This window comes from Periplaneta americana, chromosome 10 (assembly GCF_040183065.1).
Source record: "Periplaneta americana isolate PAMFEO1 chromosome 10, P.americana_PAMFEO1_priV1, whole genome shotgun sequence".
NCBI lineage: Eukaryota > Metazoa > Arthropoda > Insecta > Blattodea > Blattidae > Periplaneta > Periplaneta americana.
In genome coordinates, this window is record NC_091126.1 from 164359114 (window position 1) to 164380843 (window position 21730).

Below are 21730 nucleotides of genomic sequence, written 5' to 3' on the forward strand. Positions count from 1 at the left end.
GATGATCATAGCGAGGTGTGATTTGTGATAACGAGAACTCGCCAAGTGTGTGGAGGAAGGTTCTTCGCCTCTTTCTCGCAACACATTTCTCCCTACCGAAAACTCTTCAAGTGTGTTACGGGCCTTAGTCTGCTCTGATAATCGAGTTTCGTTAAACTCTGAACTACACGAATTTTGTAAGGTTTCAATTTTAATTGTTTCGTACCACTTATCACTGAAGACTATGTCACCCCTACCTGCTGAGCTACACGGCGGGATGATGTCGTAGGACGTCTCTCTAGTCGGTGGCCAATTTGAACTAACATCTCCTCAGTGAGAACACGCTTCACTCATGTTCGTTTCTTATCCAATACTGATCCAGGTGTACGAAATTTTTTTATTGCTTTAGAGGGCTCTGGCAAATCAGGGAATGACTGACGGAAGTTTTTTACAACCAAAGCTCGGAACTTAGAGACTTGTGTGTCGTGCGCATGAGTACGGTTATAGGTACAACGTACACAAAGCTCACGCTGAAAGTGCGTCAATGACATTAAGAGAATTACACGTAGACGGTCTGTTTGAGGAATTACAAAATACGTGTTACTCGAATGGGTGTTTGAAAATACATTTTTAAAATTTGAGTTACAGAATTTCGTGGAGGAATTCGGAGGAGATACAAAGCAAAATTATTTCACACACAACAACACATACTACACTAAACAGAAGGATTGCCAATGGGTTCACCCATATCTAGCATACTAGCAGAGATATTTTTACACAACATAGAACAAACATACATACTCAACAATGAACACAACAAATATGCATACAACATAATATACTGGCACAGATACGTAGACGACATACTCATATTATACAAAGGAAACGAACGACAAATACACAAACTACATCAATACATAAACAAAATGCACCCAAAACTCCAATACACAATGGAACTCAAAAACAATAACTCCATAAATTTCCTAGACATCGCCATAACAAAAGTTGACAACAAACACACCTTCAAAATATACGAAAACCAACCACCACCACACACATACACAACACATCTAATCACCCCACACAACACAAACATGCTGCATTCAGGACAATGGTACACAGATTACTCAACATAACCATGAGCCAACAACACTACAATGAAGAAGTGAACACAATCAAATACATAGCAAAAGAAAATGGTTACAACCCAAACATAATAGACAACATCATAAGGAAGACAAAACAAAAACTAAAAAAAAACATAAAAACACACAAAACACAACACAAACACAAGAACACAAGAAATACATCACACTAACATACGAAAACAAAAACACACAAGATTGCATCCTCATTCAGAAAACAGAAATACAACATAGCATACAGAACAGAAAACACATTACAAAGACATCTCAACACACAAACAAATAAATACAACCACACAGGCGTATACAAACTCACATGCAATAGTTACGACAGTTTCTACATTGGACAGACAGACATATCATTCCAAACTCGATACAAAGAACACATTAAAGCAATAACCAGAGGACACAATACATCTACATATGCCGAACACATAACCAATGCTAACCACACATACAATAACATAAATACAGACATGGAAATCCTAAATACACAACCCAAAAACCAAAAACTCAACACACTAGAACAATATGAAATATACAGACACACTAAAACACCCTGATCAAATTCTCAACACACAGATCAATTTCAGAACACACACACTATTTGACACCACATTTCAACACTTTTCAACAATCGAACGCACCCACAGAACAGGCAGCGAAGTTCGAGATGACGCCGAGATCTAGTAGGCTCTGAGGATGGTGTGAAGAAGCACCGAAACAACTGTAAGCCGCACGTGCTTACACAATTAACACGAGTAAGATCGCCATTTAATCAATTATTTAGATACATTATTTTCTTCGAATGGAGAGTGTATATATTGTAAGTTGTGCCACACACAAACTAGAGGTTGGAAACGGGTATTCATTGAAAGATAATGCAGTCCTTTAAATTGGTGAAAAATTTGTACATAGCCATGGATTAAGTCATAGAGGGATCTGCCTTAGTTGTGACACACAAATTGAAAACTATTCTCTAGAAAAAATTATGATATACTTATTTTCTCAGATACGATATCATACGACATCAGCTAGCAACTGCAGAAAATCGAACGAAAAACAGTGACGTCACTTCATGTGACTTGCAAATGAGTTTTTCTCGTTTCAAATCACGTTTAACTAACAGGTGAAGAAGTTATGAGTTCGAAAATCTTCGAATGTAAGAAGTCATACACTGTAATAAAATGTACAAAGCATAACAGTAAGCCTAAATTTGTTATATTACTCATGTTTCAACCTACCGTAATACTATCAACATGTTATTCCAACCAGAAACCACTTTTCTAGCAGATCTGGCAGTATCTCCGTGCTGGACGCAGGAGTTTGTTGACAATGAAGTCCGGTCGCTTAGCCACGTGCAAACACACAAATCCCTAAGTTCCGAGCTTTGGCTACAAAACTGTTCTCCAAGATTCGTATTTCACAGTTGTCATAAATAAACACTCATTGTTCAAGGCTGTATTTCATAATGAACACACTACTCTAAAGGTACCGTATACAGCTTCACTCTCACTGTGTGAACGTGTTTACGTAACTAAACACAAAACGTACGGAAGCAAGAGGTCTGATCAGTACGATAGCGCAGCAGTTACTACGCATATGACTTTCCGCTGACGCCGTTCTAGCCCTGGCTGACTCACTCTATATTTCACCTAGAAGAAATATTGTGAGTCTAGGACTCTAAGCTGTTTTGGCCTTGCTCTACCTGCAAGTTAAGGAACGATCGCCTCCCTTTGGTCTTCCTAGATAAAAATCTAATTGCTCTAGATTGAATTCCTTGCATAAAGTGGACATTTATATCCTTGTAATGTATCTGAACGTGTGTTAATTGTATTCTATTTGTCCTGTGTTATCATAAGCTGCGATTTTGCCGCATTCTGATCAAGTGACTAGAAACACAATTAATTTCGTATGTCTACAATCCTCACAATACGTATGTCGGAACTGATCGAGATCTACGTTCTTGAAGTATCAAAATTACTGACTTTATCAATATCCGTTGGTCGCCCGGCTAAGAGATGAACTGATGTGAGACCGTAACAGACCACCTGTTCTATTCTCGCCAACAATTACAGGCCAAAAACTATCGTCATACGAATTTAACAGATGAATTAAAACTTTCATCGCTATTCATTATTTACCCAATTAAGTTTTATGCATTATTTTAAAGAAACATGCTATAAATAAGACAAAATTAGTCAAATTTTTACTGACTACATGTCGCGTCAACTTAGATGCAGCTTTCAGATCACAGACAAGGGTTCGATTCCCAACTAGGTCTTTACTCTAAATTTAAAGTAGGCTTAAATATAATATAATTTAACTGCACTTTAAAACATTCTATATTCTAAAACATTGTGTTCCGAAGGTGACCTCCATTTCGCTGCATATATTCAAGTCTAGATTCTATGTTTCTTGGTACGTACATGTCGCTACACATCCGCAGGAATTTCAGAAATTTCATCACGAATTATATTTTTGAATTCTTCGATGTTTCGTGTTGGAAGATTACTGAACAGTTACTCTTCAGGTACACTCACAAGAAGAAGTCAGGCGATCTCGCGGACCATATAATAATGGAGATAATGTGGTTTGGAAACAAGCGCTTGACTGCATTAATTGACAGTTTAGCTGTGAATGGTCGCCTCATATTGCTGAAACCGCGTGTTTAAAGTTTCAAGTTTTTTCTCGCAACATGAAGAGACAAAAATCCTTGGAGTTGCGCTCGGGCGCGGGTTCGATTCCCGCTTGGGTTGATTAGCCGGTTGGCTTTTTCCGAAGTTTTCCCAACCATAAGGTAAATGTCAGGTAATCTATGGCGAATCCTCGACCTCATCTCGGGAAATATCATCTCGCTATCACCAATCCTATCGATACTAAATAACCTCGTAGTTGATACAGCGTCGTTAAATAAGCAAGTAAAAAGTCTTCAATCATTTGGACATAACCTTCTGGTGTAACGGCAACACAATTTCACATTTATTACAGTTCTCAAAGGGATAAGGGCCGATGATTCCAAAGGACGCTATTGCATATCGTACAATGATTTTGGCACTATGCAATAGATCCTGAAACATTGTATGAGAATCGGTTGCTGCAGAGTACCGATAACGGAAATTTTGTTTATTAGCATATCCAGGAAGATGGAAGTGCGCTTCATCTCTCATTAGCATATTGTGTACAGCGTCTATGTTAACGTGTACAAGATCCAAGATTTGGAGGCAAAATATACGATTGACTTGATCACATTCCTTTAGAGCCTGCATCACTTGAATTTTATACTTTATGTATAATAAAAATAAATGCTCGGTCACAATATAACACGCTAGAAATACCACTCCACACATCATCTCTTTATTCTTCATCTTTCACTGTTGCTACTTCTCGTCACTGGAATTCTCTGCCGCCTGAAGTCAAGGGCTGCCGAACTTTAATTTCCCTTAAATGTAAATTAGAAAAATATCTTATGATGAGATGCCAGACCTAACGCGTTGAAAATATTTAATGGAATGTGTTCCACTGTATTTATTTTCATTTTATTTTTTTGTTTCTTTCTTTTATTATCTAAATCGTGTTTATTTATCACTTAACGCCAATATGTATCCCACTGTTTTGTTTCTTATTATTAATCTATTTTTCGTGTACATTTTATTCAATTGTCGGTTTCTGGTTTAATTATGTGAATCCTACTTAATTGTAATCTAATACTAATATATATATATATACTAATGTGTTTATTTTTATTTTTACTGTGTACATTTTTTATAGAATTATGGGCTTCTGTTTTTTTTTTTTTTTTTGTGATTCGTATTTGATTCTAACAACATTAATATGTATTCCAATATTTTTATTTTTACTTTATAGGTAAATTTTTATGTAACTACCTCTTTTGATCTCATTATGTACCTAAATTGTATCAGTATGTAATTACTTAATTCCGATCCAGTTTTATGTTCAACTATGTAAGCAAGTTTTAATCCTGGTTGAGTGTAAGAGAAGGCCTTACGGCCTTAACTCTGCCGGGTTAAATAAAGCCATTATTATTATTATTATTATTATTATTATTATTATTATTATTATTATTATATAGAGTGGAAGTGAAATAGCCTTGCAGATTGAAAGGGGCGATAAAATACACGTAAATGAATAGAAAACCTATATTACGTTTTGTGATTAAGTGCACGGTTAATTATAAAATTAAGTTTGAAATTTCAGCACTCCGGCAACATCGTCGCTAATACGAGACCGTCCAGAAAGTTATTTTCTCTGGGGCCGTTTACAGAAGAAAACACAATTGCACGGAAAGATTTATTGAAACAGATACAGCAATTGTTGCGCTATTTGTCAATACATCCTCCACTGGAACTGAGACATTTGCCATACCATGCGATCAAATTTTGTATCATTGTGTCGTAGAAGTCAGTCGCCTGGAATCGGAACCAGCGTTTGACAGCCATCTGCACCTCTCTGTCGATCCCATGATATGATAAATGTCTCACTTTTGGTGGGGAATATGTTTAAAAGCAGCTCAACAATTATTGCTGTGTCTGTTCCAATAAATTTTTCCAATGAAATTGTGTTTTCTTTCTGTTAACGGCCCTTGGCGAACTTACTTTTTACGGCCCTCGTAATTGTGGTCGAGTGGTCAAAATTTGTATAAGCACTTCTTTTGACATTATTAACATGGTGGAAGAAAAAAATTCAACTTTTTTATCTGCCCCCATCAGAATGTTTGCTTGTTAGTCTTAGCCCCTTTGCAAAGATAGATTTTCAATTCATGTTCATAATCGACCGTTTCATTGGCTCATCTTGTACATCCTGTGTTTTCTGTGTCGTTAGTAAAGGCTGGTTCACAATAAAGCAGGAACGGAAACGACAACGAGAACGAGAACGGCAGTAATGTTAAGGCTGGTTCACAATAAACCGGGAACGAGAACCAGAATGAAAACGAGAAGCAGAGGACGTGAATATGAAAATTTTTGATTCACAATAAACCGAGAACGTAGATGACTATGCATATCGATATGGGTGTCAATAACGATATGTAAAGTCGATATTACGCATTCTGATGTTATTTGTGTTTAATTGACCAATGGCGTTCTCTCATGAGTACAAGGCAGCCAACATAAACACAGGTTAACCAACTTCGAAATTTCAACTGAAACATTTCATTAGGTACGGTACTATAAAAATGCCCATGCATCTTTATTATCACAACCTATTTTAAGTCTACCATAACGTAAAATAATTAGAGAAGAAACATTTGTAATAGAACAAAAATGAACACAACAGTAGTTACTGAATTGAAGCATGAGTGTGTAATACAACCAATACAGTAATAAAATATGATTCACTTACGATCGGTGTTCAAAGATGCAGCTATTGAAAGCGACGTATTCTCCTTCATTTTCTCATCTTTATACGAGGCGCGTCGCTTATCGTAAACGTGAGGATTTTCCTCAACACTCAATATTAGAATCTCATCAAATAAAAGCTGCTCCATGATGCACAGCACAGAACAAAATAATGCATAGGTTATGTCACGGTCTTCTTGCTACAAAATATACGACGACAAAATAGCTTTTAGATAGCAATAAAATGAATCTAGTGGGCTGTGATCGGAAACGTGAACGCCAAAGTTGAAACTTGGCCAACTCTCCGTTCCCGATCCCGGGCTCCGGCAAGCTTTTCGTTAATTGTGAATGCTCATATTTAAATGTACATATTTTAACAATTTTACCGTTTTCGTTTTCGTTCCGATTCTCGTTTCCGTTTTATTGTGAACCAGCCTTTAAAATAAATGCATTTAGATGTAACCATTCGCAATAGTTAATTGTGAATGCTCACATTTAAATACATTTATTTTAACAATATTTCCGTTCTCGTTCTCGTTTCCGTTACCACTTTGTTGTGAACCAGCCTTAAGACGTTGTGCTAGACACGAGTCACGGGAATCCCGAAGTGTCCGCATGAAGTCAGATAAAATAAGTATTGATGGCTCACTGCCAGTATCATTAAAAAACCTGTTCGTAGTTTAAGCTTTACGGATCGTATCCCTTACCCTCCACGTGAAATCTCGATAGGGGGCAATCTTAACTTGTCAATCACAAGGGAAATAAATAATCCATTATCAGCTAAAACCTCAAGATATGGCAATAGGAATAAACAGAAGGAAAACATGAGTGCAACTTACAGCCTACTTAAATTTAAACTTTGTGCAAGTCACTGACACTAGTCACAACGTTAAAATCGGCCACCGTTGTAGCTTAGGAGTAACGAGCATCTCTCGTGATGTGAAGCGGCCCTCGAGCGTGGGTTTGAGTCCCATTTTGGCTGAGTACCTAGTCTCAAATTGAAAAATGAATATCAGATAATCTCATGGCAGATCCTAATCTGTCGGTATCACCAATTACATCGGCGCTCGACAATCTCGCAGTTGATGAAATATCGTTAAGATTCGATAAAATTAATAAGATATAGGCCTATCTAAAACATTTTAGCTAAATGGAAAATTTTAGTAGACCATGGAATTACGACATTATCTGAAGACACCTATAGGCCTATGTATAAATACTCGGAATTACGATATTATCTAAGGATACCTACGTGATAAATGCTCTAAATTACGATATTATTTAAAGATACCTACATGTATAAATGCTCCGAATTACGACAGTATCTAAGGATATCTACATGTATAAATGTTCGGAATTACGACATTATCTAAGGATACTTACATGTATAAATGCTCTAAATTACGATATTATCTAAAGATACCTACATGTATAAATGCTCGGAATTACGACATTATCTAAAGATACCTACATGCATAAATGCTCGGAATTACGACATTATCTAAGGATACGTACATGTATAAATGTTCGGAATTACGACATTATCTAAGGATACCTACATGTCTAAATGATCGGAATTACGACATTATCTAAGGACACCTACATGTATAAATGCTCGGAATTACGACATTATCTAAGGATACCTACATGTATAAATGCTCGGAATTACCACATTCTCTAAGGATACCTACACGTATAAATGCTCGGAATTACGACATTATCTAAGGATACCTACACGTATAAATGCACGGAATTACGACATTATCTAAGGATATCTACATGTATAAATGCTCGGAATTACGATATTATCTAAGGATACCTACATGTATAAATGTTCGGAATTACGACATTATCTAAGGATACTTACATGTATAAATGCTCGAAATTACGACATTATCTAAAGATACCTACATGTATAATTGCTCGGAATTACTACATTATTTAAGGATACCTACATGTATAAATGCTCGGAATTTCGACATTATCTAAGGATACCTATAGGCCTATGTATAAGTACTCGGAATTACATTATCTAAGGATACCTACAATGCTCTAAATTACGATATTATCTAAAGATACCTACATGTATAAATGCTCCGAATTACTACATTATCTAAGGACACCTACGTGTATAAATGCTCGGAATTACGACATTATCTAAGGATACCTACATGTATAAATTCTCGGAATTACGATATTATCTAAGGATACCTACATGTATAAATGCTCGGAATTACATTATCTAAGGATACCTACATGTATAAATGTTCGGAATTACGACATTATGTAAAGATACCTACATGTATAAATGCTCGGAATTACGATATTATCTAAGGATACCTACATGTATAAATGCTCGGAATTACGACATTATCTAAGGATACCTACATGTATAAATGCTCGAAATTACTACATTATCTAAGGATACCTACATGTATAAATGCTCGTAATTACGACATTATCTAAGGATACCCACATGTATAAATGCTTGGAATTACATTATCTAAAGACATCTAAATCCTCCCAATTACGACATTATCTGAAGATACCTATAGGCCTATGTATAAATGCTCGGAATTACGTCACTATCTGAAGATACCTATAGGCCTATGTATAAATGCTCGGAATTACATTATCTAAGGATACCTACATGTATAAATCCTCCGAATTACGATATCATCTAAGGATACCTACATGTATAATTCCTCCGAATTACGACATCATCTAAGGATACCTACATGTATAATTCCTCCGAATTACGACATCATCTAAGGATACCTACATGTATAAATGCTCGGAATTACATTATGTAAGGATTTTATCACTGCCTAGGGGCGGCACTGTACCTAAATCCGGCCCTGGTTTGAACTAATTTTGAAACTATTGGGGTTGAATCGTCAATTCAAAATGAAAATTCAGAAAAATTTTGGTACTGAAGAAGAAGAAGAAGAAGAAGAAGAAGAAGAAGAAGAAGGAGGAGGAGGAGAAGAAGGAGAAAAGTAGTGTCGAGTACCTCGGAAATGCGAAAAACTTACAGTGTGCGCAATATGCCCTGCAAAGAAGAGAGCAGTAACTCAGTCCTATTGCAAATACTGCAGAATACCATTTTGTAAAGAATATAGGGCTTTACTGAGTATTAAATGCAAGGAGGACAACATGTGACTTAATATTGATAGTATATTCATGTAACATTAAATTCAGTAGAAAATAAATTTTCAATGAACAGAATTTCTTAATTTTTAAGATGTGAAAACAGGTAGTAAAAATTACGACAGTTTACCTTTTGTGTACATGAAATTGATCATTACCTATCTAGCGTTAAACGGCCGTCCCGGCTTCACAACTCTCTCCAGAGTCGATGGAACTGGTGATAGCGAAATGGTATTTGGCGAGATGAACTTGTGATACGTAATACAGGTTATTTTAATTGTTTCCATTATAATTAGATCATCAACACGATCAGCGTTATGATAAAAAAAAAGCCCAGTTATAGCGAAACGTAAAAGTATAATGGCAATCTATATCTCACGTTCATAACACTTCTTTTACAGGTACTTTTGCTGTGGCGTGTCTTATGACAGGAAAATCTGTGAGAACTTACAGTAGTGACTTTGAGGAGCAAGTAGCGAATGTTACTGGAAATGGTACAACTACTACCGGGGATGGATACACTGCAATTGAAGTAGCAACAGCCATTGCCTTCTTGGCTGGTTTGTATCAGGTGAGAGATTTGTTTACTTGGACTTCACACTCGCTTATTTCAATAAGATTAATTTAAGTCTTCGTCGAAAAGTTCAGAAATGATAATCACAAATCAACGCTACACGAAAAGAATGACACTCACTATCAAAATACTTTGTCACAAGTAGGAATAACTCAAGAATAGAGCTATTCTACAAGAGTAACGTCTTCAACTTCTTCACTTTGTCCACTCTTCCAAATGGTCATTATTTTATGACATCTCAAGATTTTTTACCTTCATTTTCAACTTTATTTTTTCCTATCTACGACCATCTCGATATTATTCAGTACCAATATCATCATCATCACCATCACTGCCATCTTTACTGCCATATCAATATTGGCAATGGTAATAGTACAGGGTAATACTCTGATAATAATGATAATGGTAATAATGAACAGGTTCTTTCTCCTACATGTCTATCAAAAAGCTTTTTTTATTATCATATATACTTTATCAATTTTGTCTTCTTTTTCATTTTTCTTCTTCAGCTTTTTTAATTCATTACACAGTTTGTTTTCGTCTTTTTTGTCATCTTCATTCCAGTTTCACTTCATTATTTTCTTCCCACCCATCTTATTTTTGACTTGTGTATCACTGTTTCCGTGTCCTTCATTTTCCTTCTTTTCTGTTTTGTTTATTTTCAAAAATTGATTTTAATAAATTCCATCTATATTTTCTTCACTTGCATCTTTTTCATATTCATACGCTTGTTTTCATGTTCGTTTTGATATGCCTCGTTTTGTCTTATTTTTTACATTTTCGTTTTTGTCTACTTCGTCCTTATCTTCACTTCAGTTTTCGTCTTCATCTCCTTCGTTTTTGTTTTCACCATTTCGTTTTCGTCTTCACCTTCTTTTCCGTCTTAAACAGCTTCTTTCACCTTGCCTGCGTCGCCTTCGTTTTCGTCTCCACATCTTCGTTTTCATCTTCGTCTCCTTGTTTTTCGTTTTCTTCTCCTTTGTTCTTGTCTTCACCTCCTTCGTTTTCGTCTTTATAACCTTCGTTTTCGTCTTTATAACCTTCGTTTTGTCTTCACTATTTCGTTTTCGTATTCACCATTTCATTTTCGTTTTCACCACTTCGGTTTCGCCTTCACCTCCTCGTTTTTGTCTTCACCTATTCGTTTTCGATTCATCTCTTAGTTTTTGTCTCCATTTTCTGCGTCGAGGTCTTCATTTCCTTCGTTTTCGTATTCACCTCCATATTCGTCGCCTTCTTAAATTTCTTCTTCACCTCCATTTTCGTTACCTTCTTAGTTTTCGTCTTCACCTCCTATGTTTTCGTCTTAACCTCCTACGTTTACTTCTTAACTTTCATTTTCGTCACCTTAGTCTTCGTCTTCACCTACTACGTTTTCGTCTTCACCTCCTACGTTTTCATCTTCACCTACTACGTTTTCGTCTTCACCTCTTACGTTTTCATCTTCACCTACTGTGTTTTCGTCTTCACCTCCTACGTTTTCATCTTCACCTACTATGTTTTCGTCTTCACCTCCTACGTTTTCATCTTCACCTACTATGTTTTCATCTTCACCTCTTACGTTTTCATCTTCACCTACTATGTTTTCATCTTCACCTACTACGTTTTCGTCTTCACCTACTATGTTTTCGTCTTCAAATCCTACGTTTTCATCTTCACCTACTACGTTTTCGTCTTCACCTTCTTTGTTTCCGTGTCCATCTCTCAGTTTTCGTCTTCATTTTACTTCGTTTTTGTCTCACCTTCTTCGTTTTCGCCTTACCTTCTTCGTTTTCGCCACCTTCGTTTCTGTCACCTCTTTCATTTTCGTCTTTATTTCCGTTTTATTCTACGTTTATCTTTCTGTCACCTTCATTTTCGTCTTCATTTCTTCTTTCTTCTCTCTTATTCTTCTCGCGTTTTTTTTCTGTCATCTTCGTTTTCGTCCTGGTCTCTCGTTTTCATTTTCCTCCTTTGTTTTCCTCCTCATTTCTCTAGCTTACATCCTCACTGCTCTAGTTTTCGTTTCCATACATTTCACTTTCGTCTTCTCATTTTAATTCTTTTTGTTTCTTTTTCGGTTTTTAATTTGTCTTATTCTGCCTCAACTTACATTTGCTTATTGTTCTCTTCCTCGATCCCACTTCCCTCTCAAGTTCTCCTCCCACTCTCTTAAGACTCTAGGTACTTATGTAAAATCTGTTGTACCTACTCTAGATCCTGCCAACCTTTTTGTCTTCAATGGCTTTTCTTCGCTCATGAAGTCTATTTTGGTAAAGATCTGTCTTGTTCTTATCTACACAATGACTGTTTTTCCCTTACTCTATTTCCCTCATTAATGTCTAATTCACATAACTAATTTTATGTTCGACCATGCCGAAATGTAGTAATTATACACTTGGTAGTAGCCCTTTAATAAATCTCATTAAAGTACACCTATTCATTATAATTCAGTTGTTTAGCCAATGAAAAATCACCTTTGTACTGAATGTATCATTATAAAACCGCAAGTATCGATTATTCTCGGATATGCAATCGAAAGACAATTAGCGAAAAGTCACGGAAGCTTGAAATCCAATACTGTCGCAGAAGGTTATGTTCTGTTACTATAATAATTAGCGTTAATTGTAAATAATATTCAAATAAATTCAATTTGTCATCTCGTTTCTCAATTCTAAATCAATTTCCAGGTTATATCAAGCCTAATCTTCATGCTATTCTCTAGATTATATCAAGGTCAACGACATTCGTGTTTCGGAAAAAATCAATACTTTCGCGTCTGCGCACATCTCACAATTCAGGTCAGTTCCACTCCTCACTTACATAACCATAACATGAATACTTCTGAATAATTTCAAGTTAGAAATATGGTCGAGCATAAAAATCGTATGAAACTTGCCTATAATGGTAAGTAAGACGCTCGTATGAAAATTATGAAACTCGCTTGCGCTCGTTTCATAAACAAACATTCTCGCGTCTTAATTACTACCATTATAGGCTCGTTGCATAATGTACTATTACACTCATTTCATATATTATCATGAAAGTAAAAACTCCATTATAACTCTTAACTTTTTACAATGAATTCACATTTAAGTAAGTTTTAATAGTATAATATTTTATGGATTTATTTCCACATTGTAAACTGTAACTAGTAGCAATGACATAAATGTCTTATAGCTGTATCGGATACTGAGAAAATATTGTGAAATATATGGATCATATGCGGAGACTAAGAGAAAAGCAGAAAATAGGAAAGATTGGAGAAAGCTGGGTTTGCAGTGAAAGACCTGCCCTTGGGCAGAACACTATGAATGAAAGAGTACTGTAATCAAAAAGGCGTGAACTGTGAGGTTCATTAAGTCATAATTCCTTAAGGCTGGTTCACAATAAACCGGGAACGGAAACGATAACGTGAACGAGAACAAAAATATTGTTAAATACATTTATTTTAATATTATTTCCGTTCTCGTTGCCGTTTCCGTTCCCGGTTTATTGTGAACCAGCCTTTACGCTACAATAACTATGTAAACCTTTTACAGCTCATCATGTACATATTCCGACTGGGCATTTTATGCACCTTGCTGTCTGACACCTTGATCAATGGTTTCACTTTTGGAGCCGCAATTCATGTCCTGACGTCACAAATCAAGGACTTACTTGGTTTGAAAGTTGGCAAGTTTGAAGGACCCTTCAACGTAGGATTCGTAAGTAGCTTGAAAAAAATATTACAATTTTAATCAGAATGCATGTATGTACGTGGAAATAAGGATAAAACAAGAAGACTGTACACCAAACAGTCATAAAATACACAAACATAAGTGAGAAGTTTTTTACAAAGGGATATTAAAATTGAGGTATCTCCTGGAAGTTATGCATCACATTCTACACTCAAACCTTCCTTCGTCAGCTGTTTGTTTTCTGATGTTACGCGTCGTTTAATGTTGGGATTCCATGCTGCGCCGTTCTGAAGTTTGCAACTGTGTACTCTGTCTTCACGCTGTCAAAACGACATAATACACACTGGGTACAATAAATTCTTCTTACAAAACCAGTCTCTCAGACAAAGCCATGCGTATGCCGTTGTTTTGGGATCAAAGCACCCATCCATTAAAAAAAATATGTAACAAAATATAAAAGAGCATTTGAAAAATATTAATAAACATAAATAATAAACGCGATCTTTTGCTTCAGTTAAAACTCAAGTTCATATGATGAAATGTTTGTAATTGGTTATTTTACGACGCTTTACCAACTGCTATGGTTAACTAGCACCTGGTCCACACCTGTGGAGTAAAGGTTAGCGCATCTGGCAGCGAAACCAGGTGGCTAAGGTTCGATTCCTGGTCGCGGCAAGTTACCTGTTTGATGTTTATCCGGGGTTTTCCCTCAACCCAATATATGAGCAAAAGTTGGGTAACTAACTCATTTCGCCGTAAGTAAATAATTATGTTAGGTGAAGAATACAATGCGTGCAGTTCTGCGTTGTGTAACTTTCTCCATTCTCCTGTAACTTCATCCCTCTTAACCCCAAATATTTTTCTAAGCACTTTATTCTCGAACACCCTTAACTTCTATTCCTCTCTCAAAATGAGAGTCCAAGTTCCACAACCATACACAACAACCGGTAATATAATTGTTTTTGTAAATTCTTATTTTCAGCTTTTTCGAAAGCAGACATTATTATTATTATAATTATTATTATTATTATTATTATTATTATTATTATTATTATTATTGCTTACTTACTTACAAATGGCTTTTACAAAACTCGAAGGTTCATTGCCGTTCTCACATAAGCCTGCCATCAGTTCCAATTCTGAGCAAGATTATTCCAGTCCTTAGCATCTTATCCCAACTCCTTCAAATCCATTTTAGTATTGTCCTCCCATCTACATCTCGGCCTCGCCAAAGGTCTTTTTCCCCTCAGGTCTCCCAACTAACAATTATTATTATTATTATTATTATTATTATTATTATTATCATTATTATTATTATTATTATTTATTTTTGCTATAAGTGCATATAAAATTTCACTGTAGAAGAATCGTCGTTTATTGAGAGACATAAAGTAGAATCCCTCTTAACCGGCACCAAAGAGACCAGGCTAGTTCCAGATACGAGATTTTGCCGGATAATTGAATAAATACCGGTATATACAAAAATACACTTACTTCTTTGGTATGTTGTCCATAATGCACTTCCTAACATTCATAGACTTGTATTGACTCAGGATTATTTCCCAGACCAATGGTTTTCATTCGATATCGTTGTATATGGACCATTCTATATGCTACGTAGATTTGAGACAACATGTTGATTCACCTTGTGTACTATACATGAGAGTCAAATAAAATAGTCTACAGTACAGTATTAAAGAAAGTAAACACGCTTTATTTTGTTACTTTAATTCGAATATAAGGTGGGTGCTCCTGTTATGGCCATGTTCCTGATATGACCACCCCGCTATTTTGAGTTAGTTAACCAAAAAATCTGCTAAATTGCAGCAGCATCCAGTGAAAGGGCATCCTGGTATGTCACTTGATCGTTTTCCATCCAGTCAGGTTGAGCAATATGGCGTCAGTTGCCTGTTTTGCGGTTTTCATGTGACCTCTTCTTATTTTTCTCTGGTAAGACTCCTTTGTTTTATGCATGTTTTTCAAAGACTTGTTCATGAAAACCATAGTACTCCATTCAGTTTTTAATGTTCTGTTGATTGGTGTTGTCGTTGATGGCGTATCTTTTACGAGTTGTTCATAATCAAACGATTTTCGTGAAAGCTTACCTGCTCCTGATATGGCCATATCAAATGCACCATGGCCATATCAAGTTCATTTCACTTTTATTTTTTCACCTGACAACTTTACATGCCTTATAGCTGGGATTACGCAAAAATTTTGTATTTTAAGAAAAACAACTTAATTTTTTATTAAAAAACCTGTTTTGACTACACTTTTGAATTATAAAAAAGATTACTAAGTGTCAAGTTTATTCATTTTACACCAAAATTATTTAATTTTAGCACAACTGCGCTATCAAACAGAAAACAATCACGATTTATAGAACATGGAACAAGGGTGGCCATATCATGTGCACATGTTCCTGATATGGCCAGTAGGTAGACTTTTGGAATTTGGGACTTTTTGGACAATTAAAGCTATTTTTATGAGGAAAGAAAATTGTTTTAAGAAAGTCCATTAGACTGAGAACGAGTAAGAAAATAGTGGTTTACATTTTTTTCAAAATGGCGGCTAGAAAAATTCTCAAACCTTAGCATGCCCATATCAGGGACACCTACCTTAGAGGTTTCAAGATGTTGGGTTTTTCTTAAATCCCCTATCACATACCCCTCTCTCTCTCTCTCTCTTTCTCTCTTTTTGCATCAACTTTGAAAATTCACATGTAAAAATGAAATCACTAAAACCTAATTTACTGTTTGTCATTCAGACTTAAGAATATAACACAACTGATTTTTTTTTTTTTTCCAGATTTGGATTGATATGTTCAAGAACATTGAAACAGTGAATCTGGCTGCTCTAGTGGTGTCTGTAATAACTATAAGTGTGTTGCTTATTAACAACGAAATCTTAAAGGTTTGTATAACCTATCATTATTATGATTTTCACATTTTATTTTAAATTACTTGTAACAGTGTAATGAATTAAATTTTCATTAACATTCGAAACTACAGTATTAGTTTTCTTACGCTCAATATCAAAATAAAATGACTGTGTGTTATTTTGCATTGATGAGCGTTATGTTGCACTCATATAATATGCTACATATGCTTACTACCAGTGCTGTCATGGTAATTTTTCTCTTGGACATACGCCCCACCCCTTGTTTTCTCTCTTGAAATATATTTTACTCTCATCTCTCTATCTCTACGACTGTCATTTAATGATTTTTTAATATTAAGGTATATGTACACCCACAAAACGCAAAAAATGATGAAAAATTAGAATTTTCAAAATATAACTATTTTAATAGAGAATTTTCTCCTCTTTAATTTGATATAAGAATTTTCGATTTTTGCCTTATGGTTTTTCAGATAAGTCCCATTTTCCAAAATGCTGCGTCATCAGCCACGGTCACTTAATTTTGTAGTGATCTTCATAGCAGTCAATCCCCTCATCCAGCATTGCTTGTAAAATAAACTTTTTTCTAGTCCCGAAATAGATGCATAGATATCTGGGCATGATCATTAGATTGAAAACACGTTTTTACATAATGAAGTAATTTATAATCTTTTACTGTTAGTCATAAAACTGTAAATTTGTGTGTCAGTGATGTTGTACGTCATTTTAATAAGAATCCAAAAGTACAAATTACAATTCTGAGGAGGATGGGCATAAACCCTGGGACAAACACCATCGCAGGATTTGTTGCATCAATGGAAATAGGGACAAACATGCCAAAAAAAAACATTCAACACCTGAAGTTAAAACAAGGCGGAGGTATTTGAGAGGCAGAAAGAAGCTGAAACTGGACCGACATGAAGCTGCTTAAGGGGTGACATATGATGATGCAGTCTTCTAGGCTCTGAACGTTTGTGGCTCATTTCCTGTAAATAGTAATTTTAGAATATTTAATTCGTTCAAACATGATATCTCAGTCAAATATGGTAATACCAAGAAGATATTGGTGTCATTGTGAAGCTTGAAATGTCCCCCAGTGCCTGACAATAAGTAAAATAACATTAATATAATTAATAATTTTTATCTATGGATTTTTTACATGTTTTATGCAACATAAAATATTATTGTAAGTTATATATATGGTAATATTTAATTAATGTCAATAAAAATAAAAAATAGCTCTATGTCAGGCACTAAAGAATAGTTTTAGCTATAAAACAGTGAAAAAAACTGTGGCTCTATCTTAAAAACTGCATGAGCTATAATGTTTCAAGTTGCATGTCAAAATTATAAACAAAATAATTTTTAAAAACTATTTAAACATAATTTCAAGGGATCTGTTCACTTCATTCTCTTTCTGGTACCATTCTCAATTGTATAAAAATTTTACAGAGCAAAATTATACAAAACAAAATTTTTTGTATGTAAAGGTGTACATATACACTAAAAAAAGAAGTAAGGGAATTGTTTTCCTTTACATTTTAACTGTACAACAAGCCTGATTTAAAGAATACACCATGTATCCCCATCGTAGATGCACACTTGTCTCGATGAATCTTGGAGTGTGTATTTGCAGCACTTCTTGTTTTTCAATCATTATTTTATATAATTCTGGATTCCAATGCTGTAGAGATTGACAAATTTTTTACGAACATCAAACAAAATACATTAGGAACAGCAAGAGATGATCTAAGATCTGTACAGATCTCCGCATACAAAACTTAGGCACCTATATGCCATATGGCTCCATACAGACAAAATTTTCTTTTCCCCATACGATTAATTAAAAAAATTGTAGGTTCCCATACGATGTGTGGCCCCGTATGGTCTCCATGACAGCACTACTTACTACTAATATCCATAATTTTCAATTTTCATAGATTAGTAATGAGTTGAGTGGCAATAAGATGAAATTATCTCAATAAGTTATTATGGCCACAAAATACGAAAAGCACAATAAATTCGATGGTAAATACAGGGCTTTCTTTCTATATAAAACTTGTCCACTCACGACGTGTTTTACGTTTTGACTACTGAGAATGCCGCAAGTCATGGCACCCATACTTCAAATTCACTTCCTAAATCTTGTATAAAATCTTACCTTATAAAAGATTCTAGAAATGTCATCCTCCCTCAACTAAACACGCAATTTATTGGAAAAACACATTTTGATTGACACGATTAAGTACGGCCATTGTAATGTTTCTGATTTCATTTCTAATGTTTGTTTTCCTTAATTTATTCTAATTGTGAACATTTTGTTTTGTAAATTTTGTGATTTTGTTGATGTATGTTCAAGAGATTTGTGATAATTTCATCTAATTTTTCCTCCGTTAAAATTATGCGCTTTTGCTCGTGTTTTATGTTTTGCACTGAACCAGTAGATAGAAATTTTTATACGATATCATAAATAATTGAAGTTCTGGAAAGGTTGGCAATTGATCAGAAATATCTGAATAATTTCTGCATGAACACGACGAGATTTAAATTTAAAATAATATTTGCACAGTAAAAACGTGTTATTCTAGAGTCAACTCTCTAACCACCTTCGTGAATCAATGTATACTGCCATAAGACCATCAGGGAATAGGTTCAGACATGAACTGATGGAGAACAAGGGGGGGGGGGGCGTAGTTGAAGTACAGGTTCCACCGACTGTGATGCGCTTAGTAGTCAGGACATAAAATATCGCATCAGTAGAAAAGATTTATAAATAAATTCCTGTAGAATGGATATTCGTCTTGATTTGCTATTGTACAAATTGTCTATTTAACATATATATAAATATAAATACACTCAGGGACAAAAAAAAACCGGACACTTTTATATTTGCTTGTATTTTGTTGCCAATTATTTCAAAATGAAACAAAACCCATTTATACAAAATAATGTTCCATTTAGCACCTTATACGACAACATTTGAAAAAAAAAAAAAGTCTCTGATGAGAAAATTTACAAAAAATTGCAAAGGGCGTATAACTATGGCATCGTTTGGTCTAACTGTTTTTTCATTTTATGGTGCCTTAAACATTACAAACTCTTTTTAGTAACGGGTATTACCCCCTCTGGCTTGAATAACTGCATCCATACGTCTTGGCATGCTCTCAATTTGGTTAGCAATGTCTTCTTGTGGAATAAGTTCCCATTCTTCGCCAAGTGCTCGCCTCAACTCTTGTAACGATTCTGGTCTCGGTCGTCTATTCTTAACACACCGCCCCAGCATGTCCCACACGTGTTCAATTGGATTCATGTCTGGACTCCTTGCTGGCCATGGAAGAACATGGATTCCCACTTCTTGGAGATAATCTCCGACCACATGGGCAATATGCGGCCTTGCATTATCATGCATTAAAACAAAATTATCGCCTACAAATTGGCCAAATGGCACAACATGATCAGCCAAACATTTATTTATATACCTATCAGCTGTTAGTCTACCATTTTCAACAAAAACCAACTCTGTACAAGCACCCGTACACACTCCTGCCCAAACCATCACTCCACCACCTCCATACGGCATATTTTCGGAAATGCAACACTGTGAAAATCGTTCTCCCCTCCTTCTCCAAACTCTTTCACGTCTATCAGGTGAGCACAGATTGAAACGGGACTCATCGGTGAACAGAACACAGCTTCACTGTCCATTTCTCCAATCCCTGTGATCATTTGCAAAACGCAGTCGTTCAACTCGATGCATCCTGATAAGTCTGGGACCAGTTGCAGGTCTACTTGATATCAGTCCACTTGCTTTCAACCTCCTTCTAACCTTTTTGGCCGAAATTGGGCGTCCATGCATGTTAACAAATTGCTGGGCTACACTAGTACCTGGCAGGTTGCGCTCCCTAAGAACTCTCAACACCATATACCTGTCTTCATTTGGATTTGTAGCTCTTGGACGACCCGAACCTGGTCTTGTAGTATATTCTAGGGTCTCTCTATACCGTTTTATGGCATCATGGGTTGTGCTTCTAGCCATATTCATAACATTTGCAATGTAACGTACACTGCGTCCATCATCGTAAAGGGCTACAGCTCGAGCCACATCTTCAGGTCGCATCTTGTTTTAAGACAAATGTTACAACCCCACTTAAACTCAGAAAATGTAAAAATAAAGAAATAACGAATGATAACGATAATGAAGCACAAAATGGTTGAGACAAAATTGTTATAGCTGAGACTCCGAAAGCAAAATTGGAATATTTGGTTGTAATGGCTTGTTTATAAAACAAAAAACAATCAACAATGCATACACGTCTCCATAACAACAGATGGCTACCATAATATTGTATGAGAAGATAATGTTTTGCAAAATACCAGCAAATATTAAAGTGTCCGGTTTTTTTTGTCCCTGAGTGTATTTTAATTTTGGACTAAATGATTTCAGATTACAGTACATTACTGAATTCTAGAAAGTTTTGTCACTCTTAATTCTATGAAAGTGTATATGCTCACATTCCATATTTACCAAACGTGGTTTGATTACTTTCGCAGTGATTCAATGTGACGCAAGGTTTATGTATTTGTGCACCGTGTCAAAGATATACAGAAATATCAGCATTTCAGAGTTATGTAATATCATCAACATCATTGTCATCATCTTCATCAGAGAAAGTACTGTACTGTTTTTGCAACTTATCTTGAACCTTACATCCCCTAAGTCTGTCTTTCGAACTGCTCAGTACGGCTTGTACTCATCAATGTAACGGCACGGCAAAGATGCCCCTCCCTCGGGTAACGTGACTCTTTTCAGAAAATGTTGATTCTTTCACTTTACGGCTCTCTACTGTAAAAGAACTTGGTTCAATACGGACATCGTCATCTCACGACACTCCGGTTTTGAGAGGAGAACATGGTTTCGTAGCAGGTTTTAATTAACCTGTAATGAGTAAGTATTTGAATATAATCGTG

The 21730-nt window shown here is 35.5% G+C and overlaps 1 protein-coding gene across 1 annotated transcript in view; it reads left to right on the forward strand.

Moving 5' to 3' along the window:
* LOC138708135 (prestin-like) overlaps window positions 1-21730 on the forward strand; it is a 177307-nt gene that overhangs the window by 134871 nt on the left and 20706 nt on the right. Inside the window, exons 4-6 of the mRNA XM_069838358.1 lie at window positions 10033-10202; window positions 13727-13891; window positions 16673-16777. Of these exons, the coding sequence (XP_069694459.1) occupies window positions 10033-10202; window positions 13727-13891; window positions 16673-16777 (440 nt within the window). The remainder of the gene's footprint in view (window positions 1-10032; window positions 10203-13726; window positions 13892-16672; window positions 16778-21730) is intronic.